General features: G+C 48.7%; 1 protein-coding gene across 8 annotated transcripts in view; it reads right to left on the minus strand.

The window, feature by feature from the left end:
• The window catches only part of LOC146427471 (opioid-binding protein/cell adhesion molecule homolog), a 295,961-nt gene that overhangs the window by 7,741 nt on the left and 260,354 nt on the right, over nucleotides 1-27,866 (minus strand). For 7 of the 8 annotated variants that reach the window (XM_085081659.1, XM_085081660.1, XM_085081655.1 and 4 more), the window contains 5 exons: nucleotides 19,975-20,207; nucleotides 10,850-10,975; nucleotides 10,444-10,578; nucleotides 10,246-10,366; nucleotides 9,700-9,851 (listed from right to left, as the gene is read on the minus strand). In XM_085081659.1, coding sequence (XP_084937785.1) covers nucleotides 9,700-9,851; nucleotides 10,246-10,366; nucleotides 10,444-10,578; nucleotides 10,850-10,975; nucleotides 19,975-20,207 — 767 coding nt within the window. Of the gene's footprint in view, nucleotides 1-5,540; nucleotides 5,861-9,699; nucleotides 9,852-10,245; nucleotides 10,367-10,443; nucleotides 10,579-10,849; nucleotides 10,976-19,974; nucleotides 20,208-27,866 lie in introns of those variants that run through there. The other variant, XM_085081661.1, reaches the window with a different exon arrangement.

A 27,866-nucleotide genomic window follows, 5' to 3' on the forward strand; every position in this document is an offset into this window, starting at 1 on the left:
TTATCACTATTTTCTAGTTCACAGTTCTGCACTGGTTATTGGCTTTGATTTAATGACACCTTTTAGAAATTTCATAATCTATCCTAAAGCAATTGCATTGTGGTTGAATTGGAGAGTTCCCAAATAGATAAGTCACCTAATACAGAGAGAGGTAATAAAACTAAAAATGCTGGGTCATTACTAGAAAAAAATGAAAGAAGTATTTTCTCTTAAACTTGTCCTTTATTCTTTTCTGTGGAACAATGTTTTGTGGTATCAGCTTGGTCTTGTAAAGATTGTAAAGATACTTCACAGAAGAGACAAGCATAAAGATACAGGGACAAAATAGAGTAGTAATTAGATATGATCACGAAACCAGGGCAGATGGCTCTTTTCATCACACACTGCCTGTGACTCCTGTGTGTTCTCTGAACTGTCACTCTCTATGGGAAAAGGACAGCTCCCAGCAGGACAGGGAGAGAATTCAACTGAGGCTCCCTAGTCCTGTCATCCCAGCAAATATTTTGGCTCTGCTTAGCTGAAACCCCTGTGTCTGGGCATTGAGGTGTGAGTGCACCTGGATTCTGGCTGCCCCTAGTCAGCTCTGTTATTGCAGTTATTTATTATTGCTTGCTTTTGGTTTTCTTCTTGATTTATCTTCTGTCCTCTTTCCTGGCTATTTCCTTCCTTTCCTGGCTATTTCTGTTCTTCTCAATAAGGCAACCTTAGATTTTGAGACCTTGACTTGCGTAAAGATGGCAAGGCTGGGATTTTGTCTCTCTCATAAGATCTTGAATACGAAGGTCAGAAGGAATCAGTGGGTCTATGCTGAATGGGTTTTCTTAGCCTGTATTGTAGGCACTCTCAGCTCCAGGGTGAGCCATGGGAATGACACAAATGTTTACAGAGCTAAGCACTCCCTTCATATGCACCAAAAAATAGCTTTTTCTTTCTTTTCCTGCCTCCTTTCTGCCCCAGACAGAAGTCCCACACCTTCCACCTCACTCCTCCCAATTTGTTGCAACATTCACCTTTCTGCAAGTGAGACACAAACACACGGAGATGAGGAATTTAGAATGTGTGTCTCACTGCTTTTCATTTTCAGGGCTCAGGACAAACAGGAAGGGAATTTGCCCACGCTCATGGTGCTGCTGGAGCCTCTCTGGCTCAGGAAAAGACAACAGCTGCTCTCCAGTTCTCATGGTCCACACCAGCAGTTAGTGGGGAAAAGTCTGTCCAATTCTTCATCTCTGAGGACATAATGAGAGGAAGTCTTGGGGACCTGCTGGGGGAAGCCTGTCCAGTGACTCATGTCTGACAGCAGAAGCAGCTAGAGTAAGTCTTGGCAACCTCCCCAGGATGAGATTTTTCCTGATATTTTCCCTCAGGTAAACACATGGTCCTTCAAGGACTGTCCCTGCTCATGGAAGGGTTGGACTAAATGACCTTTAAAAGGTCCTTCCCGACTCAAATCATGATTCTAAGAAGACTCCAAAGGGATCTTCACCTCAGTGCACAGCAAGGAAAAGTGGTGGTTTCTTACACACAAAAAGGAGTCACAAGTTGAGCAAGATCTAAGGCTTGCCACACACCCAGGCTCAGGAACACTATGGTAATGTGAGCAGTGAGTGTAGGTAAGCATTTTATAGCATGGTATAATATATATATTATTTATAGCAGCTAATGGCAAAGTCAGCAATTGGCATTTCATGAAATAATTAAGAGAGAACACAGAGTAAGTACCAAACACAGGGAGACAAGTGCATATGTGAAATACAGGGACCAAGTGGGAATAAAAGAAAGAGAAAAAACCCACATTATAGTAGGTAGAGAGGATAATAGGTGAAGGCAAAGTAACCCCATGGGATAACTGGGAGTAGGCTAGGAAAAATCCTGCAAAACAAAACAACTCAGTGTAGAAGAGTAACTTGTCCCTCATCCTTTCACAGGTGGAAGAAGAAACCAACAAATACTGAGGAAAAAGAAGATCTCCACTTCAGCTCTGGCTTCCTTCACCAAGACATGAAGGAAACTCTTCTCCCTCACCTCCAAAGCTGCCCAAACCACAACCTCTGCCCCCCAAACCAGCACCCCCCTTTGAGACTCACAGCTAATTTAGGCCAAGCTTATTAAAGACTAATTATTCACCTGTGTATTGATGATGATTAAAGCCTAACCCTGGCTGATATGTGTGCTGTTAACTATTGTCAGTCCAATAAAGCCTGGTTTAATGTTTCAGACAGTGTTGGTGTCTGTGGAACATCTCACCACATCTGCAGAAGGTGAAGGAGGACAGACAGAGGGACAGAGCAATTCAGGGGTAACAGCCAGAAGACATGGAGATGAAGAGCTTTGCTCTGCTCCAAATGCTTGGGAGCTACATCTTCTCCCAACCAAACTGGATGTGGGAAGAACTCAGACAAGAGGTGCTGGGGCACACAGGGCATGGGAGGGATGGAATTGGGACAGCCAGGGCAGGGGACAGGGGACAGAGGGGAGGGCCAGGGAGCCTGGCATGAGCAACTCATGGTGACAAAGGAGCTCAGAGTCACCAGCAAGCTCGGGTGAGGGTGGGACTGACATGACAGCCACGGTGCCACCATGACAGGCCAGTGTGACACAGCAACAGCACATGGGGGGTTCTTGGTGTGAAACGGAACAGAAGGAGTCGTGACAACGACAGAAGCTCAGGTTCAAGCTCTGCTGTCACTGCTGGAGTTGGTAACCTCAACTAATTGAACATGAAAATGGCTGAACACAACAGAGCCCAGCCCAGAGATGGAGAGTGACCTCAAGAAACCCTAATGAGCTAAAGCAACCCCAAAGAGCTCTGTAGAGAGTGTGATTCACCGTGAAAAACCCAAATGACTTACAGTACCACCAAATATGAACTCATGGACTTCTAGTAAGCCCAAAGTGCTCTGTACAGAACAAGTCTGACCATTAGTCACCCCAATGATCTACAGTAACCTCCAGTAACCCTGAATTTGAATTGTTGACTTCTAGTAACCCTAAAATAACTGAAAGTAACCCCAAAAATGACCTAAAGTAACCCCAAAGTTTTCTGCAGAGAGCAAGTTTGAACCCTAATAACCCCAAAGACCTAGAGTAACCCCAAAATTACTTCTAATGACCCCAAAATGACCTAAAGCAACCTCAAAATTTTCTGGAGAAGGCAAGTTTGAACCTTAATAACTCCAATGACCTACAGTAACCCAAATGACCTAGAATAACCCCAAAATTACCTCTAATTACCTCCAAAGGACCTAAAGTAACCTCAAAAATGACCTGAAGTAACCCGGAAATTTTCTGGAAAAACTGAGTATGAGCTCTAATAACCCCAATGACCTATAGTAAGCCCAATGACCTATAGTAACCCCAGAATGACCTCTAATGACCCCAAAATTACCTAAAGTAACCTCAAAATGACCTAAAGTAAACGCAAAATTTACTGGAGAAATTATGTTTGACCTCAAGCAACCCACTGACCTATAGTAACCCCAATGACCTAAAGTAACCCCAAAATGACCTAAAGTAACCCCAAAATTTTCTGGGAAAAGTATATTTGACCTCAAGTAACCCAATAACCTATAGTAACCCCCAACGACCTAGAGTAACCCCAAAATGACCTTGAATGACCTCCAAATGACCTATAGTAACCCCAAAAATGACCTAAAGTAACCCTGAAATTTTCTGGAGAAAATGTATTTGACCTCAAGTAACCCAATGACCTATAGTAACCCCAATGACCTATAGTAACCCCAAAATGACCTCTAATGACCTCAAAATGACCTAAAGTAACCTCAGAAATGACCTGAAATAACCCCAAAATTTTCTGGAAAAAATGAGTTTGAACTCTAATAACCTCTATGACCTATAGTAACCCCAATGACCTAGAGTAACCCCAAAAATGACCTACAGTAACCCCAAAACTTTCTGGCGAAAACGTGTTTGACCTCAAGTAACCTAATGACCTATAGTAACCCCAAAATGACCTCTAATGACCTCAAAATGACCTAAAGTAACCCCAAAAATGACCTAAAGTAACCTCAATGTTATCAGGAAAAACTGTGTTTGACCTCTAATAACCCAATGACCAATAGTAACCCCAATGACCTATAGTAACCCCAAAATGACCTCTAATGACCCTCAAATGACCTAAAGTAACCCCAAAAATGACCTAAAGTAACCCCAAAAGTTTCTGGAGAAATCGTGTTTGACCTCAAGTAACCTAATGACCTATAGTAACTCCAACGACCTATAGTAACCCTGAAATGACCTTGAATGACCTCCAAATGACCTATATTAACCCCCAAAATGACCTGAAATAACCCCGAAATTTTCTGGAAAAAATGAGTTTGAACTCTAATAACCCCGATGACCTATAGTAACCCCAATGACCTAGAGTAACCCCAAAATGACCTCTAATGACCCCCAAATGACCTAAAATAACCCCAAAAATGACCTAAAGTAACCTCAATGTTATCAGGAAAAACTGTGTTTGACCTCTAATAACCCCAATGACCAATAGTAACCCCAATGACCGACAGTAACCCCAAAATGACCTCTAACGACCCTCAAATGACCTAAAGTAACCCCAAAAGTTTCTGGAGAAATCGTGTTTGACCTCAAGTAACCTAATGACCTATAGCAACCCCGATGACCTATAGTAACCCCAAAATGACCTCTAATGACCTGAAAATGACCTATAGTAACCCCAAAAATGACCTAAAGTAACCTGAAAGTTTTCAGGAAAAACAGAGTTTGAACTCTAATAACCCCAATGACCTATAGTAACCCCAACGACCTATAGTAACCCCAAAATGACCTCTAATGACCCCCAAATGACCTAAAGTAACCCCAAAAATGACCTAAAGTAACCCTGAAATTTTCTGGAAAAACTGTCTTTGACCTGACGTAACCCAATGACCTATAGTAACTTCAATGACCTATAATAACCCCAAAATGACCTCTAATGACCTCAAAATGACCTATAATAACCCCCAAAATGACCTAAAATAACCTCAAAAGTTTCTGGAAAAAGCGTGTTTGACCTCAAGTAACCCAATGACCTATAGTAACCCCAAATATTAATTGATTGACCCAAAATAACCCTAAAGTACTCTATAGAAATTGAGTTTGATTCCAGGTATCCCAAATGACGTATAGTAACCCCAGAGCTACTTGACTGATTTCAAATAACCCAATGATCTAAATCAACCCCAAGAGTTATCCCTCTTCTGCTCTCTTAGAGCTTCTTTAGGTTCTGGAAGAGTCTCTAAGGCTTCCCCAGAGCCTTCTCTTCTCCAGATGAACAATCCCAGCTCTCCCAGCCTGGTTCCTGAGTGGAGTTGCCATTTCCTGAGGGGTGTTTGGAGCAGAAGATGCTGAGGGCAGGGATGGCTCAGCCCAGAGAGCCCTGAGTGCCAGGACTCAGCACAGCCACCCCAGCACCAGCCACCCCATGGGCATCTGCCCTGCTCCCACCCAGAACAGCCACACAGCATAATCCACTCCATTAACAGGGAAAAAATCACTTTATTGTTGACCAGAGAGAATAGAAGGCTTTGTAATTCCCCACCCAACAGTGTTCTGTTCCCTCCACTGCTTCCAGCCAGGCTGGCTGTGGCACCACTGATCCCCAAGATGTCCCCAGCAGGTTCCTGAAGCAAAATAAACCCTGGGGACTGCGATTCCCCAGACTCTTTGGCAGCGGCTTTGAAGCTCACACGGCTCAGACTTTTTGTGGAATGTTAATAATGGAAGGTGGCAACTTGCAGAATGATGAAATGAGGTGTGAGTTGCTCCCTTGACCCCAAAAGCAGTGCTGGTGGTAGACACAAAAGAGCATTTGCACAGATTCACCTGCCCTTCGAAGTTCCTGTAATGCACAAAAATAGATGTGGGGTAATTACTTTCTCTCCTTACAAAAGACCTGCTTCAGATTCATACTCCCTGAATACAGCACGGCCTCCTTCTCCTCTCCTTACTAATTTCCACTCCTAAAATCTCCTAGATTTGCCAGATTACTGGTTTGTCTGCACAAATAAACACACAAAATCACTGAAATCACAGATACAGAACAGCAGTGGGTAAACAGGGCAAAGTGCTATTCCTTACCTTTTTTTTTTTTTTCCTACATTTTGCACTTTTGCATTGATTCTTTTCCTGCAAAACTCAAATAATTTGTAGTGAGGCCCTGGCACAGCCAGAAGCTGTGGCTGCCCCTGGATCCCTGCAAGTGTCCAAGGCCAGGTTGGACAGGGCTTGGAGCAACCTGGGACAGTGGAAGGTGTCCCTGCCCATGGCTGGAGGTGGCACTGGATGAGCTTTAAGGTCCCTTCCAACCCAAACCATTCTGGGATTCTGTGACTTGTGTTTTAAGTATTTTAAGTCAAGCAGTCTTTAAATATTGAATCAGAGCTCTTATTCTTAAAGACATAATTGCTTTCCCGTGCTTTTATGTATTTAGTCTGAAGCTGCTGATTCTTAAGAGAGTGCACAATAAAGCATGAAAAGATTTTATCTCTCCATAGAATAATTGGTTTAAATCACATCTAACACTTGGTATTTTAACTTATATTCAGTTAACTCACCCAATCATCAATCAAAGAGATTACATACTAGAAATGAGACCCTGAACATTGGAAAAATGCAGATGGCATCTTTTATAAGACATCTATAGCTCTCTTTATTCCAATGGATCTTCAATGGAAAGGGCCAATAAAAGGTCCCAGAGCTCCCAGTTTGGAACTGGGGAATTTCCCTTGGAGACTGAAGGACATGCTGCACTTGAAAGAGATTTAAAGATCCAGGTTTGGGTGATTTTTCCCCCCCTATCTCTAGATATAAGCAGCAAGTACCAAATGCAACATGCTCATCAAAAAGTGAACCCAAACATGAAATTTTTAAACAAAAAAATTAGCAGACTTCCAACCACTTGTGCTCCTCTCCCCTTTGGCAAAGGATGGTAGAGACTGTCCAAGAAACACCACGCACGTATCCAAATAAAGCTCTCCACAGGGTCCATCTTTTCCACTCTCCCCTGTGTTTCCAAGAAGCTGCAGTTTGACTGACAAGCTGTTGAATTTCACAACATGTTCACAAAATGAAAAAAGCGCAATCCTCGAGGAGGGATGGAATCCCACCTGCTTCAATTCCTTTCTGAGCCCATTCCATGCTCCTCACTGCTCCAGTGTGTTTCACTCAATACACACTTGAAAGATGGTGGGGGGGGAAATAGAATATGAATGTTTGCCTTTTTCTCCATTAAAAGTTATGAAATTAAAATAGCTTTAGGTATCCTGAGTGTTCACAGAGCAATATCCAAAGGATGTGCCAATATCCTTTCAAAAACAAATGTAAGCTTCAGTGTTGGTGCAGGTAAATAACCACACGAAAACAAATGGAACATTTTAACTTTTAACTCTTCCTTTTTGCTGTCTCACTAGTAAATATTTTCCTAATCTTCCCTATATAAAACTAGGATTAGAGGAATATTAATAGTCCACTGAACAGACCATTACTAGCAGGAGTTGCTACAAGGCAGGGAGAGTTTGCTAAACTCAGCCACAGGATTGGGCTCCTACATCTCACTTTTTATGGATGTTTGATTTTTAATATCCCTGCTTTGCCAGCTATGGAATCACCTCTTAATGTACTTCAGCCTGCTGGACCTGTTTGGGGGATTAATTTATTAAAACAAGGTGAAATTTTGTTTTCTCTGCATGTTGGCATCAATTAATAACCCGTGTGAGAGGACTGCTGTGCTGTCATGGAAGAGGTGTGGAAAGAGCAACATGAACTGCTGAGGGAAGGAAAAATGCCTGAAACCAGATGATGTCAAATCAAAGATAACCACGAGATAGCTGTACTTATCCATAGCATGGAAAAAAGCCAAAAATCCCTAATCCAGGCCCTTTTTAAATAGAAGGAATTACCTGCACTGAAACTTTTTCATTAGTCTGGTTTCAAGTCATGGAAAAAAGAAAGACTTGGGTGATGTTATTTTGTCTCACATCAGAGAGAGAGCAAGTGTAAGAATGCCACCAGGACATGGAAACAGGGGAAAAAAAACTGGATATTGGGAAAACTGGATTGGAAACCTAATGTATTTATTTATGTATTAAAAATCATAAATATGACATTCACTATAGAGAGTCACAGAATTGTCAAGGTTGGAAGAGATCTTTAAGTCCATCAAATCCAACCATCAATTCAGCACTACCACTGTAACCCCTAAACCACTAAACCATATATATATATACACCACAAAAAAGATATATTTTGTATATATAAAATATCTCATCTACATTGTAAGCTATATATTTTACTATATAAAAACTATTAATGTATACTAGATATACTATAATTTATATATAATGAGTATAATACATAATATATAATAAAAACCAATATGCTTATATATACCAATATGTCAACAAGACACTATTATTAAATGTAATATATGAATATTATATGTTGTCATATCTATATATTTATATTATTGATATATCATTATTAATACTCTCTACTGTATTACATTTGTATTATATTACATTATATATAGACTATCATACTATACTGCATTACAATAGATATTGGGAAAAATTTCTTCACAAAAAAGGTGAGAGAACAGACCAGAGCAGTGGAGGGAGAACAGAACCCAAAGAGAAGAAACAGAACCCAAAGCCTTGACCCAAAGAGAAGAAATCAGGCCAGGGGAGAGGAGAACTGGTCAGAATAGAAAGGCCTGGATCTACCCTATGCAAACACCACAGATTGGCACTCACCAGACCCAAACACAACCCCACAGAACACAACAGAGCAGAGTGGAGCCAGAAACACCCAAGTGGGCTGGCCAGCCCCACAACCAAAGCCAAAGGTGTGCCTCTCCCAGCACCCCAAACCACCAAGCACCCCCAGGCTCCCATCACAGCCCAAAGCTTTGTTCTCACTGTCCACCCTGGTGCTGCCAAAGTCCAGGCTGGTGTGGAAACTCTTCTCCCTCTCAGCATCTCATTGAGCCTGCTGCCTGAATTCCATCCTCTCCCTCCTGCTGGAGCTCTGCTGGGAGAAGGCAGATCCTGCTGTCCACCATTGGGTTGTGACAGCCCTGTCAGCTTGTCAGAATGCCAAAGGGACGTGCCACAGATACACAGCACCTTCCTCAATGATAGCTGTCCTTGATGACACCATTCCTCACACACCTTCCTGCTCCGGCCACCTGAATCACCCAGGCTGATGTCACCCATCCTGCTATTGCCAGTACAACATGATCATTGCTGGCAGTCCTGATAGCAGAAAACATGGGAAAACCCCACAGGGTGCACCCGGAGCGCATTCTCACCTGTGCCAGGCTCCCTCCTCAGCCCTGTGTTCCAGCAACACCAGGGCTCAGCTGACTGTTGGCCAACGGTGCTGTGTCAGGGTGACACAGATCTCATCCTCTGGCAGGACCTCACTGCTTGGGGTTTGTGCTGTTTGGCACCTCGATGGACCAGGAACACCAAATACAGCCAGCTCTTCTCTGTCGCTCCACCACTGGCCATCTGCCAGCCTTCTTCTCTTTATCCTCTTCCTCCTCTTCCTCATCCTCTTCAAAGTCCTCTTCATCCTCCTCCTCCTCTTCATCCTCCTCCTCTCCAAATGCCTCCTCTTCACCCTCCTTCTCTTATTCCTCCTTGTCACCTCACCTTACTGCAAAAAACCGTCACCTACCGTAGAGGATGATGCTGGCGTTGGTGTTGCCCAGCTGGTTCGTGGCCACACACGTGTAGTTGCCATAGTCCTTCTCTGAGACGTTGAAGAAGGTCAGCGTGGACAGGCGGCCCTTGCTCTCGATCCTCACGCCCTCCAGCCCGTTTGCTAACCTGCAGAGAAACACGGAGAGGTGCTAGGAGAACAGGGTGGGAGCTCTGGGATGTGTCTTTCCCCTCCCTGGGCACCCCTTTGGTCCCCATCAGCCAACACCACTCTACACCCACATGCTCCCCCACTGGACTTCGGCATCCCACCAAGACAAACTCTTCACCCCACTTTCCATCCCATAACCCAGCCTGACCCATGTGTCCCACAGCCACCATCCCTGGGAGAAACAACTGTGGTATTCCCTCAGTCCTTAGCTGAGCACCTCACAAAATGTGTTGATCCCAGCCTTCTTCCCCATGATGCCCTTGGGCACTGTCACCTCCCTCTACCTCCTCACCTTGTCACCCCAAGGCTGTGGCTGTCCCCCTGTCCCCCCCTGCCTCTGCAGCCCCTCACCTGGTGTCCTCCTTGAACCACTGGAACTCCGCCACAGGGACGGCCGAGGCCTCGCACTGCAGGATGCCCTTCTGGCCCACCGAGGCGCCCGTGTTCTTGGCGTTGGAGATGTACGGCGGGTCTGTGGGGACATCGTGCCGTGTCACGCTGTGCCATGTGCACCCACCCCACCACGATTCCCCTGTCACCCGCACTCACAGTTGACAGTGACTTTGACTTTCCGCACGTCCGGGACAGCCACGTCGTTGACGGCGCTGCACTCGTACTCCCCGGACTGCTCCCGTGTGATGCCTGTGATCTCCAGGTACTCGTCCTCACTCACAAAGCCCTGCCCTGGGGGATGCAACGAACATGTGGCATTGTCACCCATGGACAGTGACACCAGGAACTCTCCTGTTCCCCTCCCTGGGCATCTGCTATTCCCTCTGCCCAGGAAGCTTGGGACAGCACATCAATCATCCCCACCCCCATTCTAGAGCACATCAAATATCAGCACCTCTGACTGTGAGTCACCTTAATGCCACCCCAGCTGCCTCTACAAGGCCATTTGTCCATCCCATACAGGCCAGGAAGACCCCTCCTCATCCCCCAAGCCAGGGCTCACCTTTGCCAGAGAGGTGCCGCCACGTGACGGTGGGCTCCGGTCTCCCGAAGGCCAGGCACATGAGGGTCACGCTGCTGCCCTCGTTCACGGTGATGTCTGACGAGATGTTGACAATCTGGGGGGGCACTGCAAGACATAAAAGTCACCAAAGACACCATCAGCACACCAGCTTGCCAGGCCCTGCTGGGAGGCCCCAGCCCTGTCCCATCTCGTGGTGTCCACTCCATTGTCCTGCTCAGTCACCAATTCCATGTCTCCAAATCAGTACCTTGGTATGGAGTCAAGCATGGATCCAGGGTGTGGAGGGGTCCATTCCCTCTTCCAGCCCCCCCTGCTCCACGGCTGAGACCCCGATAACCAGCTCTCGGTATGGCCTGCGACAAGGCTCATATTTTAGCATATTTATTAAAGCTGTTTAAATTACTGAGCGTCTGCTACTTCAATACTGGCCAGGGTGATTTATATTACTCTATCCCCAGATACTTCATCTAATAAATAACTTGGCAATCTCCGTACCCATAAATATCCCTGGCCGTGGCAAAAAGCAATTAAAGCTCGCTTGCTGATGTCCCTTCCCGGTGCTCTGGGCTGTCGGACACAACCCCCTAAAGGGTCTGTGCCCAAGGGAGTGAGTGAGGCCATATAAAACTACCCACCTCAAATGAAACACCACACCGATGATGCCAGAAAGGATGCCCTGTGCCCTCTCCCCAAGCACACGACCTGCTGAGAGCCCCAGCTCAGGTGGCATTAGATGCCCAACCCTTGCACCCAGCACTCTCCCACAGCTCTGGGATTCCAGGTTAATCACCTGAAAACCACTATGGCCAACACCAGCACTGCCTGCAAGGGGAAGTGGGGCTGCCTGGCTCTCCTTGCACCCCCAGGGAGGCTCTCCTCACACCCCTGGGGAGGTTCTCCTCTCTCCCAGAGCGGGAGAGACGGCACAGCGGGACGAGCCATGGCAAAGACGTGGCGCAGGCTCTGCAGCCCAACGGGTTCTGCAAAGCAGTAAATTTCCCAGCAACTTGACACATTAATATAGAAGTACAGTCTGTTATAGCAGAGGGAGATTGTCTGAGTCCTTCAGGGGAAAGCAGCAATCCAAAAATGAAAAGTGTGTGCCGGCAACTGCTGGAAAATGTAGTTAACGCTCGGAGCAGAGCCGGCCAACTCCGACAGTGCAGCCACGATGAGCTCTGGGAAGGCAGCAAATGGCCCTTCCTCACTGAGACAAGATGACACCAACCCTTATTACAAGCATCCTTGCACCTCTCCCCTCCAATAACAGCATCTCAAACTGGTACCAGAAATATCTAAAAACTACAAGAATGCCCTGGACAAGGCTTTCCACAACTGGGCATTTTTCACCTGCACATGAGCCTGCAAACCAGCCATCCTTGTGAGCAGTTTTGGTCCAAGATGACAGCACCATCATTAGAGGATGCTGAGACCTTGGGATGCCACCCCTGCCTGCTTCTTCCTTGTGTGCTCTTGTCTGCAGACACTGTGGAGCTGGACTAGAGTGATGGTGTGTGATGCAGAACATCAGCAAAATCATGGTCATCCTTCTATCCTCGCCCTCCCAGCCTCCTCCAGTTCAAAGCTGACATCCCTTTCCCATCCCCTGAGTCCCAAACCACAAGTACAAATTGAGATGCAGAAACTGGTGCTCTGGGACCAGATGTAAGCCTGTCCCTCTCCTGGGCACAGAAATACTTTCATTCCTGTGGAAAAAATTACCACTACCCATAACCACTAGAGTCCCAGTGCTCCCATTCAGAAAACCCCAAGCCACACGAACCCACACATCAGCCTGAAAGCCCTTCCCTTAGCTAAGGATGCTGACACAGACATGCCAGCAGGTCTCACAGCGGGGAACTGCATTTCCCAAACACCCAGAGGCCAAGGAAGCAAGGCCGTGCTGTCACTGCCTGCCCTAATCCAATCAGGAATGCCCCAAGAGCCAGCAGGGACACCCATGGACAGCAGGGGGACTCCACCGGGCAGCTCGATACCCATGACTGCGATCGTTGCCTACGAGGTTACCAGGACTTGGAGAAGGACATTGAAGGACCTTGATTACATTTTTATAGATCCCACCGACTGGGCTGTCAAGGATGGCATCTCAAGGACGCACTGGCTTTGCCATGGGAGGATGTAATCCTCAGGCAGGAGCTGATGGAAACTGGGGCCACGTAGGGATGCAGGCAGGGTGGGTTTGGTGACAAACATGACTGTGTGGATAAAACCAACCTGCAGCCACACCCTGTAAATACCATGAGACAGGAATGGCCAAGTCATGGCTGCCCTGACAAGGACATCCCAACAGAGCTGTCTTGCCTTAAGGTGGTGACAGCTTGGGACCAGTGCTGGACATGGAGCCCAAAGGCTCCCCATGCTCCATAGATCCCTCTTGGTCCCCTCCCAGGTCAGGCAGCCCTGCTCATGCCTTGTGGCCCTCCAGCATGGCTGTGGATGCTGTTCCTAGTCCTTCACCTGCTGACAGCATCCTTTCCCTGAATTACCTTTGGTTCTCTATAATTCCCTCCCTCTGCCCTACACGGCTGCAGAGAGAAAAACAGGGCAGAACACCATCTCTATCCCCTTTTATCCACAGTCCCTCCTTGCAAAAGTCTGCTACTACAAGCAAATTGAATACAGAATAAATCCCGAGGAAGCGAGGAGCGTTGTGGTCTCACCGGAGAGACGAGCAGCACACGGAGGATTTCGTCAACTCTGCGTAATATTAATCACAGGGAAGTTAATGCATAAGGTTTGGTAAGCCAAAAAATACATTTGCACTGTAATTTCTTGTTTGTTCGGAAAGCCGGTGAGAGAAATTGAATGTGAAAGCGATGCCACTAAATTCAATAACAATAAGCTCGTGATTTATTTCCTTCCTTTACCACTCGAGACCTGAACCGCCTGATCCGCTGATCCACTCTCTCCGTGGGCCCCAGGCTGGTGTTTGCCACCATCCATGGGGACCATGAGGTGCCATCCCTCCCCTCACCTCCCAGACAGAGCCCAGTGGGGCTGGCCGTGGGATCACACCTTGGTGACACTGCCATGTCCTGTGATGCCATGTGCAATACTTTGGATATCTGCAGGACTCCCAAACACCTTCAGTCCTGCTATCTGCTCTGGGCACCAGCGATGGCTTCCCACTTGCTGTCCCATCTGGGGACAAAAGCAATGGGAAAACTCGGATCTACCAGACACCCAAGGGTGAGGAGGAATGGTCACTGCAGGCAGGGACACCTCTTCCCTGCTAAACCATGCGGGAAGAAGCAGCACCTCGGGACTCGCTGCGTGCTCAGTGACTCCACATGACGCTGACGCACACGCCGCGTGCAGGCTGACTCATCCCCGGCCCTTCGGAGCGCCCATCCCTACCAGAGGCGCTCGCCGCCGTGGCCCTGGATTATTTTTAGCTGCCAGATCATTACTGCTGCACGCCTTGGAGCCGAGAGCCTGCATGAGCACAGCAGCTGACACATGCAACTGATGTCCCTCCTCCACATCATTAGCTCCTAATCCATTAAAAGAGACCTCTTCCTGCACTGCCGATAAGGGGAGATGACAGATAGATACCTATGGGCTCTTCAAACTGCCAGCAACAGCCACTTGCCCATCTCCACTCAGGGGACAGTCAGGAACATCTCATCTTCAGAGCTCTGACACCTCCATGGACACTGTCACACCCACAGCACATTGTGCTCCTGCCCTGGCACCTCACTTCCCACCCCCTCCCACACATCTCCTGTTTTGGTGAGATGCAGCATTCATGCAGCTCTCCAGCTGCAGTGTCCAGCTGTGTCCTGTGACAGGTGATGCTGTCACTGGCAGGGAGAGGGGCTGTCACCCTAGCAGGGGTCGGATGCCTGCAGGAGATGACAGTGCTTCCCTTCCCAGCACCCCAGCTGCCTATAGCCCCAGGCGCCTCCAGCTCTGCGTGAGCCTCCCCGGCACAGGCAGGATGGGGCTGTCAGAGGTGTCACTGTGCAAGGTCTCATTAGCGAACAGAAAGTCAGCACAAAGGAGGCAAATATGCTGAAAGCTCACATTTTGCCTGTGCTTTCCATCTCTTTCACTGATGAGAAGCACAGCGGGATGGCACCAGGGCCTCCTCCTGTCCCTGTGTGTCTGCTGAAGGCACAGCAATGCGAGACCTTCCCTAGAACAGCTCCTGCTTGGGGCTGATGCCATGAAATGGGGCACCTGCAAGCCAGACCTGACTGGCAGATAGAAATGGATGTTTTCCCTCTCTGCAGCTCATCTTTGCTTTCGGGGTGCAGGAGACACCTGCAAGGACACACAGAGTAAGCCTGTGCAAATGCACCTCAGTGTTCCCACAGGGGAAGCAATTGGGGCAAGGAGGTGACATCATTTTAACAACATGTTGCTCCTCAGCAGCGATGATGATGATCTCTGATCGAAGTGTTCTGGTGACAGCCCAGTCTGAGAGGCTCGTCAGAGCTGATTTTATTGAGATAATGGATTAAGTGCATCTAAAAGCTACAGTTTGGTCAACAAAATGATTTTTGTCAAATTTCCCTGCCAAGCGAGCAGCGTGTCACGGTCTCACGTTTTCTACAGACACTACATTTAGGGAATATTTTCCCTTTCCATTTGCTAGGTCTTGAACAACATCTTTTAACAGCCTTGCCCCAGTAAAACACTCTTTGTGGGATCCTTTTATGGGAAGGAACACAGCAAATATGAAATACAGGCACCGAGCACCCTTTGCCAGGCAGAGTCACCCGACTGCTCGCTGCGCATCCTTTTTCTCCAAGTTTTCACGTTGAGACAGGGAAAGCAATAAAACCGAAACTCACAGTGTTATACCTACTGTGTAACCACCTGTCAGTAAATTTATGAACAATTAGGAAGTGAGAGTGCTTCCCAGGGAGCTATTTGTGCGCACGCTAAAACGTTCTTTCTGTTCGGAAATATAATGGGGAAACAACTTCACCAGTTCGCCCTCCTCTTCCCCAGTTTTGTTTTTTTGCAGTAATTAATCATCTGATGCTGCTGGTCCCTGTGGCACATCCTGATGGCTCCTTTTCACCGGTTTCAAGCAGCTTTGAGAATGGGAGCCCAAGGACACATGCTGGGTGCACCCCATCCTGTCCCTTCTCCATTCTCCCACCCAGATTTTGGGTTAGCACGTCATGGCAGCCACTTTAGGGGCAGTGATTGTTCCCACCTGCTGATTTCTGCCTGCCAGTCTGACTCCTTCCAGACCTTCCCCCTATCCCTGCCCTTACTCCTTCACTACTCTTTCATTTCTCCCCTTTGCTGCCTCCTGCCCTTTCAATGCTCTGGTGCTTTTCTGCATGTGCACATTTCCATCTCTCTTTCCTTTGTTCTAGGGTCTCTGGGCTTTTCTACTCATCCTTTCTTTTTGTTTTTATTCCCCCTCCAGTTTATTCCTTCTTCAATTTTTGCTATTCCTTCCAGATTTTCTCTGGGCTGCCCTAGCTTTGAATTCACCACCACATTGCTGCTGCATCACCTTCATTTGGCCATTTTCAGTCTCTTGCCCATCCTTTGCTTCTTCAGAGAGGAAATAAGGTTGAGATAGGGGTCTGTTTGCTCCTTTCCATCCAGCCTTTTCCCTTTGGAGGAAAATATCTCAATGGCAAAAATAAAAGACTCAGTTTGGTTTTGAAACACTCACTGAAAAGCTACGTCTGCACTGCTCCTGCTTTGAGAGACCAGCAGGTGAGACACAGAAGAGCAGGTGAGAGCTCCAGGAGAGCATCCTTAGCTGCTTTTGGAAAACACACCACACAACCACAACCTGGAAATGAAGGCCATGGCCCTTCAAAACCTGTCCTGGTTCCCAGGGTGAGGAAAGCAGCAAACACCAAGATGGGAAAAGGACTGTGTCAACCAGAAACAACAGTACCAATGCCAACAGCTGGGAGAAGCTTCAGTGAAAAATCTATGAACATCTATGGCAAGAAGGATTAACCAAGAAGAGTTATCTAAATAAATCAGAAACAGAGGACATCTGAGAAATACCAAAGACCACTATCAGGTAGGGATGGCCACTACCAATGATCACCATCAAAATCTCTACCAGGCTCTCAGCCTCCACGAAAACACTGACTCTGAGCTTCACATTTCACACTGAAGTACACCCTGAAGCAGACCAAGCCGAGAAGGCAGAGCTGTGTCCTGCCTATGATCTACCACACTCCTCACATCAAAACCATCCTGCAGCACCATGCTGTTGAAGTCTCCTGGCTCCTCCTCTCAAGCCTGCACCTCCCAGGAGCTCTCCCTCTCCCTGTTTTTGAAAGTCAGGCTTCTCAGTGTTCACCCCAGAGGCAGGGGGCTCACCAAGGGCCACTCCCCTCCAGCTCCACTCAAGCCTTTATGACAAGAGAAGGATGAGTTGGCTCATCTTCTACTTATATGAGATTAAATGTCTGTTCTCTCTGCATCCCAAACTCTCCCCAGAACACGCCAGCGTGCCGTAAGCACCACGCATATCCCTGAAAGCATCCATCCCTTCGTCACGAGGCAGCTCCTGACAAAAAGAGGAAAAGGGAGACAAAAAAACCCCTCTGGCTTCCTGCCATCTACGCTCTTATAAACCCTGTTAACGGCTGTTGCAATGAACCAATGCAAGAGACATATTAATAGTGCTACTAAGAGACACATTTACTGTTGACGGCGATTCCCTGGCAGATTTATCGCGGGGTTGCTGGGAGGGAAGGCTGAGCCCCGCAGTAGCACAATTAAAACCCAATTGAACACGGGCACAAAGAATCAATAGTCTCTCCGGCCAACTCATAGTTTTGCAAAATACAAATAGAAATTAATTGACCTGAATATAGTTGCTAACTGGTCATTACTGCTTGTTTGTCATCCCGCTGGCACAGTGAGGGCAACAAACAGAGGACAGACCTAAACCTCATTTTTGAGGCCAGAAACAGTGCTTTGCTCCCATCCCTGTAAAGTGTGTGCTCTGTTTGCAGTAACAGCAAGGACCAAATCCATCTTTGGAAAATCACTCCTTTCCTCTCAGTGCTGAGCAAAGGACTGTGTGTTATTCACCCTCATAGAAAGCAATTTAGCCACCAAGGAACTGCAGTGGAGTTGAATAACAGAATGGTTTGGGTTAGAAGTGACCTTAAAGATCATCTCATTCCAAACCCTGGAAGGGCAGGGACACCTTCCACTATCCAAGGTTGCTCCAAACCCTGTCCAACCTGACCCTGAACACTTCCAGGGATGAGGCATCCACATCTTCTCTGGGCAACCTGTACCAGGGCCTCTCCACCCTCACAGGGAAGAATTTATTTTTTACGTCAAACATAAATTTCTCCTGTTTCAGTTTGAACTCATTACTCATTTTAACTACAGTTCCTGATGAAGAGTCCATCTCCAACTTCCTTCAGGTACTGGAAGGCTGCTGTGGGATCTCCCTCCAATCTTCTCTTCCTCAGGCAGAACCAGGAACAGAACACAGGAGGCTTTGCCTCTCTCATCACAACCATCAAAGGCACAGCAAGGTGGCACCTACAGATGGATTTTCTCAGCAGCCCACCTTAGGCTTGAGCTTAACACATTGAAAGGGAAGTGCAGACACTGCTCAGCATGGACCACTTGACCTGTGCCTGCATCCCCAGTTCCTCTCACACTTCCCTCCAGCTGTGGAGAAGTGACACTGCTGAGAACCACAGTCATCGCTGCGGTGGGAGCAATTCAACAGGACTTGCTCACACCAGGAGAAAACCTTTCCTCGGCACAGTTAGGAATGCCTCAGCACTGGACAGCCACCCTGGACAGAAACTCTGCCTGACCTTCACCTGCCCAAGCCTGGCAAGGGCCTGCATCACCCTGAAAAAGGGGTGAGGGCGGTGGGTGCTGAGCATCGCTGCCAGTTCAGCTGATTTCATTAGGTGCAAAGCACTCGGATACTTCACCGGTGTTGACTTGATGGATTAGCACGATTAGAGAGCAGACAGGATAAACAGATTAAACCTCACAGATGGACAGCTCGCACGCAACTCAGAAACAGGCAGAGGGAGAGCTCTGAACAAGGGGATGAAGGGATGCTTCCAGTGATCTCTGCTCCCCTCTTCCTGAGGTGAGCACTCCCTTTTTCCACCACAGCCTGGTGCACACAATCTGGGGTTTTCCAACACATTCCCATAACCATCAGGCAGGAAAACCTCTTGGATAGACGACAACAATCAACCCCTGGCTCCTGCCAATGAGAAGGATACATAAATACATACATAACTCTATTGGGGGCTTCTCAGAGACGTGTCGAGGCTGAGGAAGTTTTCAGATTTGCTCATTGCAAAATCAATACCCATCAGCTGTTTGAAATTAAAGGAAAGATTAGGTCCTGGTTTTATACACGCTTTATTGTATTCCGAGAGCTTTCTACTCAGCCAAATAAATCTTCTTTAAGAGGATTAGGAAACTTTCATTATCTTTATCTAACCTGAACTAACACTAACTCTGAAAAATTAATCTAGAGACCGGACAAAAGCCAGTAGCTGGTGCAGAGCTGCAAGAATCCGGAGGCAGCATCCCTCAGAGTGCTCAAGGGCCCCTCTGATCTGCCAGCACCTGGATCCCCCATCTCAACAGCCTCAGGATGCTGCTTTGCAACCCAATAGCAGCTGCTACTTTGATAAACTTGCCTTGTGACAAAGGCCCTTCATGGTCCCACAGTGACTTCAACCTCTCTCCCAAAACCATGGAGCTTTGTGCTGTTGGGATCTGCATCTCCTCAGTGCCTGGCAGCACACTGCTTTTGGCTCTCCTGAAGCATCTGCAAACACCTGCCTGAGCACCTAATGAATGAATCCCTGATGGAGCAAGCTGAACAACATGGTTCCAAGCAGCAGAGACATGTAAATTCACAACAGGGACAGGCAAAGGGGGAATAAGGAAGAGCTCAGCAGCCCCAGTGTCAGCTCTCAGGTGTCCTCTGCCCCATGTGAGGACCGTAAAACACAGTGAGGCTGAGACAACACATTCATCTCCTCCCTGGCATGGTGGGCACTTGTCCACACCACTGTTCTCACACCATGCAACCCCTGAAGCAACTGATGCACCCCAGCAACAACACGAGGCACATTCAGACCTACCTTGCACGATGAGGTGGACGCGTGAAGTCTTGGGGTGATTGTCTGTCTGCACAGAGCAGGTGTAGGGCCCCTCATCGTACACATCCACGTTGTGGATCCTGATGCTGTACTGGGTCTTGGTGTTGGACAGGATGACCACGCGGTTGTCTATAGACCACTTGTCATTGCCGGCATACAGGATGGTGCTGCGGTTCAGCCACGCTACCCGCGTGACCCGGTCATCCACAGTACACCTGCGGGGGACACACAGATGTCACACACCTGGAACAGGACATACAGACAGCATCCTGGCTCCCAAATGGGGATGGGAGCAGTGTGGCTCCCCAGCACTGCCAGCATGGAGATGGTGCATGCCATGGCCGTGCTTCCCTGTTTCCACATCCTCCCATCACGTGAGATTTCACATAAACAGTAGGTTCACCAGAAATAAAACCTTCCTTTTTCTTTTACACACAACTGGGGAACCACAGACAAAATTCCCATTGTGTTTGACCTCTGCAAGCCAGCCAGAACATCCCTATCCCCCCTCTCACCCATCTCCACAGCCCCCCTTGCTCTCACTGTGTGCTGAGAATTCCAGATGAAGCTGTAAAATGTGCTGACAGTTCGGCTTGTCGGCACGGCCCTCGAGCCATCCCCGGGGTGATAAACACCCCCGCTGCCAGGGACAGGGGCCACAGCACACGCATGGGGAGAGGGGAAGAAGAGAAATAGCCGGAGATGGCCAAGCCAGCACACGGGGAAGGGAAGGGAACATTTGGATAAGCAGCTGTAAATCCTACAAGTGCCTTGGAAACACAACGCGGTCGTTTCCATTATTTATTTCCTGCCTGGCTCCCACCCTCCCCGCTCTGAGACGTGCTGGAGCTCGGCAGCTCCGGTCCATGGCGCTGAGCTACACTTGGCAAAGGAGGAGATGGGGGGGAAGGGAATTAAAATGTTCCTGGAAAACATGGCTTTTTCATTCTATTTGATAGCTTCTTCTCTATCTATTTACTTGAGGCCTTCTTTGCTGCCTCCATGGCACCTGCAGCAAAAGCTCTGAGCGTTTGACTAAATTAAGAGTCCAGCATCTCTAGGAATCTTCGCCTTTGCCACCTCAATAGGGAAGTTTTCTCTTGGCATGGAAAAAAGAATGGAAAACCAAGCTAGATATGAGCTAGTGCTGGTGGTGGCAGAGCTGCCACAGCTTTGCGCAGCTGAGATCGTAGGAAAATGCACCTACAGTCAATCAAGAAACTCATGCAAGTCCCTCTCCACACACCTGTAAATTCAGAGAGGGGCTGGGAGGCTGTTCCTGTCCTCGTGCCCATTGCGGTGCCTCACCTGCCCAGGCTCTAGGCTGTTATATGCCTCCCTTGCTGAGATTGCAGACCGTCACCCCGATCGAGATTATTAATCGGGCGGAGGGAAGGGGTGATACCTGGCATGCTTGAGGGTCCCCCCGGGTGCTTGGTTCGGCGGAACAAACCATATATCCTCCCACAAACAAGTAATTTTCCCCTTGCAGGAGCTGTACGTCTCTGCCAGCCACATCACGTACAGACGGCGGGAAAGACGGATGGCCCTCCACGCCTGCCGCGGCACTGCCGGCACACCAGGAGCCTGGCCAGTGTCAGACATTCCCCGGCGCCACTCGGCTCTGCCGGACCAAGGCAGCCTTGTGCCGGCAGACGGCATCGTCCTTGATGGGAAGCCGAGCCCTCTCTTCCTTCAAATTAACTGGGGGAGAGCTAAGCACAGCCGAGTTAAGTTCGGCCCTGGGGGATTCCAGTCTAGTGGACTATTACTGCTGTCTCACTTCATTATAATGAATAATAAAGAGATACTTACACACGGCTTCTGTAAATTATTCATTGCGTGCACTGAAAAATCAGGGCAGCAATATGTAAAACAGACAACTTGCATGTCTGCGCTCATATAAATATCCAGACTACAGCCCTGCGAGGTACTCTCGGGTCCCCTCATTAGGGGTGAAGCACAAGGACTCAGGTTTGAAGTGACAGGGATGAGACACTCGTGCCGGCGCTGAGCACGTTCCACTGTCGCTGCCCAGCTTCAGTTGGCGCATTCAGGATGTGCTTCCTGAGGAGATCTGGGGCTGGTCTGGGATACCTGAGAGCTGGGGTGGCTCATTCTGCATTTATGGCTTACATTTACACCTCAGAGCTATACAACCACAAGCACCTAGGGATGTCCCAGGTGGACACGCTCATGGGGGGAGGGCAAGGACAGCACAACCCTCCCTTGTCTGTGGTGCTGGTGACAAGTACTGCCCTCAAAACCACCTGGAACGAGCAGGCAGCAGCAACTGGAGACCCCTGTAACAAATCCATGCCAAGAGCAGGGAGGCAAAGGCTCCTCCTTCCCATCCCTCCAGCTCAGTCCTCAGTTGCTGCCACTCAAGAGCTAATTTAGGACCAAGTCCCTTTGGCTTTGTGCAGCATCATGCTCCTCTCCACCAGAGCCCAGACTGTCCCCTGCAGCTACAGACAAACCATCCTCCTTCAAAAACCAGCCCTCCTGCCCCTCCTGAGAATATGTCAGAACCACCACGAGCAGAAAAGCCCCATCCATCAGCTAGCACAGAGCACACAGCATTCCTCCAGGCACCTTCTCAGCTGACTTCCCCCTCCCACCACCAGGTTTCCTGTGCCCTGGCAGTTGGCACTACAAAGAGAATGCTGATAGATACCCTGGCACAAGGAGCTCCTCATCAGCTTCTTTACCTGTCTGGGAAAGTGATCTCCATTAGCTGCTAAGCTGACGGCACTCGCTTGTCTGCTGAGCCGTCTTTGCTCCCCATTTCCAATTGACCAGGATTATGATAATGTCTCCAGTAAGCAAACAGGTAAAGAGTCTTCTGCAAAGTGTTTAGATAAAGCAGACAAGCTCTGACAAAGCTGGATAATAAAGCAGGCCAGGAGGTTTTCCCTTGAAGGGATCTAATTAAAACCAAAGACAAACCCCCATTAACAGTCTCCTGAAGGCACCGTATCCATCTCCAGAAACTGCCTTACAAGTCCAGAAGGGACAAAACACAATAAAGTGCCTGTCACATGGGAGGGAAATAAACTTATCCTGGCTCGGTGGTTCACCTGGAGAAGGCTCCTGAGCAAGGCAGGGGAAATATTTCAGGAATGATATCATCAGCCCCCTGCACACACTGCATCCCAGCTCCCTTCTTTGTGCAACGTGACCCCATCCCACCAGCTCCTCCATCTCCGCATCCCACTTACACCCTCACTGCCTTTGAGCAGAGACTTTCCACCATCTGCAACCCTTCAGCTGCCTCCAACCACTGCTGCTCCCCTCCAGAGCGGCTGGGGAGCTTTGGATGCCAGGCTTTGCTGGAGCTGCAGCCCCCACAGAGCTCACAGTGATACATGTGGCCTCTTGAAGGCTTCATCTCCTGAGACCCATATTGATCCCCTCACTCTGTGGGAGGACGAGAGCTGCCATAGAGATCCCAGCACTCCACCAGAGATGAGGGCAATGAACCTGAACGCAGCAGCGTGAGAAGATGCATGAGGGTGGGAGCTGGGGGCACTGGCACTGTGCTGCTTCCCCTCTAATTGCCCCTATTCCTCATTCTTAAATGCTAATTTTGAAGTTTGCCATGGAATTATTTCTCTTAGTGTCAACAATACAGATAACTCGGCTGATGTGCTCTTTGTGTTCAGTGGCACGTGGTGACCGTCTCTCTCCTCCTGCACCTATTAGGAGAGACCCCACATCACTCCCACAGCAGGCTCCTTCCCAGCCCCATCAATGACACTGACAGTGCCTCTCCTACGTGTGGGATGAACCATAACACCCTTCACCTTCCTTCCCTGCCATGCCTGGCCACGCCATGGACCTTTCCTGCATTTCTGACTCAGCTGAACACGAGGGTAAAGCCTGGGGCTGCCCTCAACACCTCCGCCACGGTGAGGGAAAACCTGTGTCCGGGGTCAGCACAAGTTTTCTGGCAGTAATTTGGAGGGATAAATAGCACACAAGGAGTTGGAAGCATAAAGGAAGTCTTGAAAAACCTCTCCAGGGGTGAGGAATGGGATGTATGGGATCCCAAAATGTTGATGCACGTCCTGAGAAATCCAGGTGACGTGTTTGTACCTGCAGAGCCAAGACCACCAATCCCTGTCCCTACTGAGAGGTTGGGGAGGTGGATCAATCCAAATTTGTTGTCCAAACCTGTTTGGACACATGATAAGATTTTTGGGATTGTCCAGTGCAGAGCCAGGACATGGACTTAATGATTCTTGTGTGTCCCTTAAAACCATGGGTATTTGATGATTCTATGATTCAAACCCCTCCTGTTTCCTTGTTCAAACCAAAAATGTTCTACTTTTAAACTCCTCTATGGCCCTTCAACCCCAAACTGCTTCTCTCTCCTGTAGGTAACGTGTCTCGTCAGGATGACAAATGGAGATGCCAAAACCAGTTGCAAACATGCCAGCTGACCCAGTTTTCAGTGGCTAAAATAGCTCACCCGCATCGGGAACGAAACCCCTCGACAGTGACCAGGTGATGCTTCACCCTGGGAAACCTCCAACCAAAAATACCTGTCACAGGGGCAGATTGTTCTGCACCCTTGTCTTTGAGACGAAATTGTTAATTACATTTGCCGGGGACTCCTAATGGGATTTCTCTTTCACTTCCAATATTTGCCCCAGCTACACAGTTAAGGGGCGTTGGATGTTTTTTATTCTGGGCTGCTGGAGCAAAGGCAGAGGAGATTTATTTGTAATCATCGGAAATAAACACACTTCCTCAGAAGTAAACACAAAAGAACAGAACCTGGCTGTGCTCCCACTTCGTTCAAGATGCAAATGAGAAGCAGGCCATCAAAACACAGCAGCTCCTCTAATCCTCTCCCAACAATGTAACTCGCCACATTATCCTCGGGGACAATGGCATCTGCGCCGTGTGACGGCGGGTCTCACACAGCAGCTCCTGGGGGCAGGACTGCTCTGCCCAGGCTTCCATCACTGCCATCCATGCTATTTATTATGGGTGTGGAGTGCATGAGGCATTTTATCTTTAATCATGATCCTGTCCACTTGGCAATTCTGTCTCCTCTCCAAGGCACCTGCAGTGTTCCTTCTCCCCTCTCTCCCATCCATTCTGGTGGCTGGATGTGGAGTGCACAGCTCCACGCTGTCCCCATGTCACCCCCACGCCATCCCCATACCTCAAGGACAGAGGCACAATTCCACACCATCCCCACTCCATCCCAGCATCCCAAGGACAGAGGGCACAGCTTCACACCATCCCCATGCCATCCCCACACCCCAAGGACAGAGGGCACAACTCCATGCCATCCCCACACCCTCCCAGCACCCTGAGGACAAAGAACACTCAAGATGCACCACATGGCATCACTCAGCATCACCACCTCCCATCCAGCCTTCACCAACCACTCAGCAAGTCCTGATCCGTCACCACACCCATACCTCTGTGGGAAAACAAGGAGCATGGGATGTCCAAGAGCTTGGCCAGCCTAAACAGTTCTCCTTTTCTCCATAATATTCCTCCCACCGCACCGTATGCCGCTCAGCCACTGCCTCCTGCAAAGCCAAGTGCCACCAGCTCTCACTGTCTGCAAGTTTAATTAATTTCCCAGCCCCACGGCTGGGGCTCTGATTTCCCAGGTGCTCCCAGTACTGTTCAAACACACTCCAGACCACCACAAAACCTGTGCCCCACCAACAACCCCCTCCTCCAAAGCCCTCCAAGGGCTACAGGACCCTCCTGCCCTCCCCAGAGGCTTGGGGCTTGCTGGGGAGGGCTTGTTCCCATCGGATCCCCTGCAGTGGCAGTTTGCCCACCACCAGGCACCAGAATAGAAGCTGCTCCCCATGAAAAATCAAAGCCCAAATTGATACATTAGAGACTGCTAAATATAAAATATCCATCTGCAAAGATAATAAGGCTGTGAGGGCAGAGGCTGTCGAGTTGCTCCATTTCAGATAGTTTAATGGTGTTTTGGTCCATGACTGCAGCTCCCAGACATTAGAATGATAACAAGATGATGAGGAGGGCGGGAGCCGTCTGCATGAGGCATCAGAAGTCAAGACAATGTGCAGTCCCCGAGGGGTCCATGCCACATGAAATACTGGCTGCTCTGCACCCAGCATTCACAGGGCTTTGGGTGGCCTCTGTGACAACCCAGGGCATGTAAAAGCTGAGCCTAGTGCCGGGTCACGGCCAAGTTTGAGCTGACATTAATTCAGAGGGGTGGGTCTGAGCCCCCTGGAGTCAGGGGTGGACCTGGGTACCACTGCAGGTGGCACAGAGTGATGCTAAAGCTGATACAGGCAGAGCTGTGCTGCAAGTGGCTTAGAAAGCAATCATAGCTAAAGAGGGAAGGGATGCCCAGCAAGGTGAGCTGCTGCACGGTGCCCCCACTGACGGATCACATCTTCTCCCCAAAGCCATTCACGGGATTTTCTGAATTAATGCTCCACATCGAGCAAACCCAGAAACAGTCAGCTCTGTTAAAGTGAGCCAGGCTTTCCCTTCAGTTCCTAAAGCCCTTCTTTCACTCCTCATTGCTTTTACTTCCAGCTTGCGGGGACACACATCACCCTGACAACATCACTGGCAAGGGGAAGGGGGGCTGGATGAGGTTGGGTGCTCAGGTACACTGCTCCCAGCTCCCACCTGCCTTTGCCTTGTTTCTGACACAACAATTCATCCATATCCATGTCCACATGCCAGGATGCTCCCCCCGCACGGTAGGGATGGTCAGAAGGCATCAGCCTAAGCCCCAACAGCTGTTATTAGCTCAAGAGAAATCTTCATAAGGAAAGATGAGGTGGCAGCAAAATAAGTAAAGCGGGAGGCCTTTGGATAGAGCAAATCAATGGGAATGTTTATAGAGCAGGTGGCACGTAAATGCTTCCGTCAGAGTCAGTCGATGCTGGCAGCCACACCTCATCTCCCAAAGACAGATGAAAATGAAGGCACCAAGCACAGGCAGCCAGGCCAGGAAAACCATAGAAATTGGAAGAAGTGCAGGAAAGCATCTTTCCTTGCCCCAAATAGTACCTAAGTGACTGCACTCTCTCCCTGACACAGCCAGGCACCGATTTCCAGCTTCCCCATGGCCACCAGGCCATCCTGTGCTTTGAAGAAGGCTGGGACATCTTCCCAGCTCCTCTCCAAAGAGATAATCACCATCCAGCAGCATTTGCCATCAAGGTATCACTACCTGTCCCAGGAATCACTGACAGAGAGCTGTTTTCTCACCAGGAAAGCCAAATTCCCTTTTTCCTACACCAAGCCCTGCCTTACATCCCAGCAGGGAAACACCCAACGAGAGACACCTGCCAATGCCATCAGCACCCTTGAAGGGTGCTGATTAAGGATACAACCTGGAGATCCCCCTGCCCTCACACACCAGCATCAGCAGAGCCCTGTGCTCAATCAGCACCCACACCCTGCCTCAATCAGCGTTAATCTCACACAATGCAGCACCTGCACACGGCTGATTTTCAGTGTTCTTCAATCAAAAGCAGCAAAGAAACACCGAGCTCATCCTAGCAGAGCTGAGCAGTCGAGAACCTCAAGTCCTCCACACCTGCACTGGAGTTGTGGGGCTGGGTTTTTCCCTTGCTATTGATTTTTTTGCCAGGTTTTTTCATTCACCTCCCCTGGCAGGGAGAGAGAGGAATAACTTTAGCTGTCACAGTTTGACATGCAGTTATGTGGTGGTAATTAGCGTGTGGCAATACGAGGCTCTGACTGCTCTGATTCAGCCATCCTGATGGGACCCATGACCATCTGCATCTCAGCTGGATAAAGGGGACAACTTTCAACCCAGGAGGATCTGGCCATGCATCCCACAGTTGCAAAAGAAGAAAAAGATGCTGGCAGGCTGATTAAAA

This window comes from Lichenostomus cassidix, chromosome 24 (genome assembly GCF_008360975.1).
Source record: "Lichenostomus cassidix isolate B80296 chromosome 24, HeHo_3.0, whole genome shotgun sequence".
Classification (NCBI taxonomy): domain Eukaryota; kingdom Metazoa; phylum Chordata; class Aves; order Passeriformes; family Meliphagidae; genus Lichenostomus; species Lichenostomus cassidix.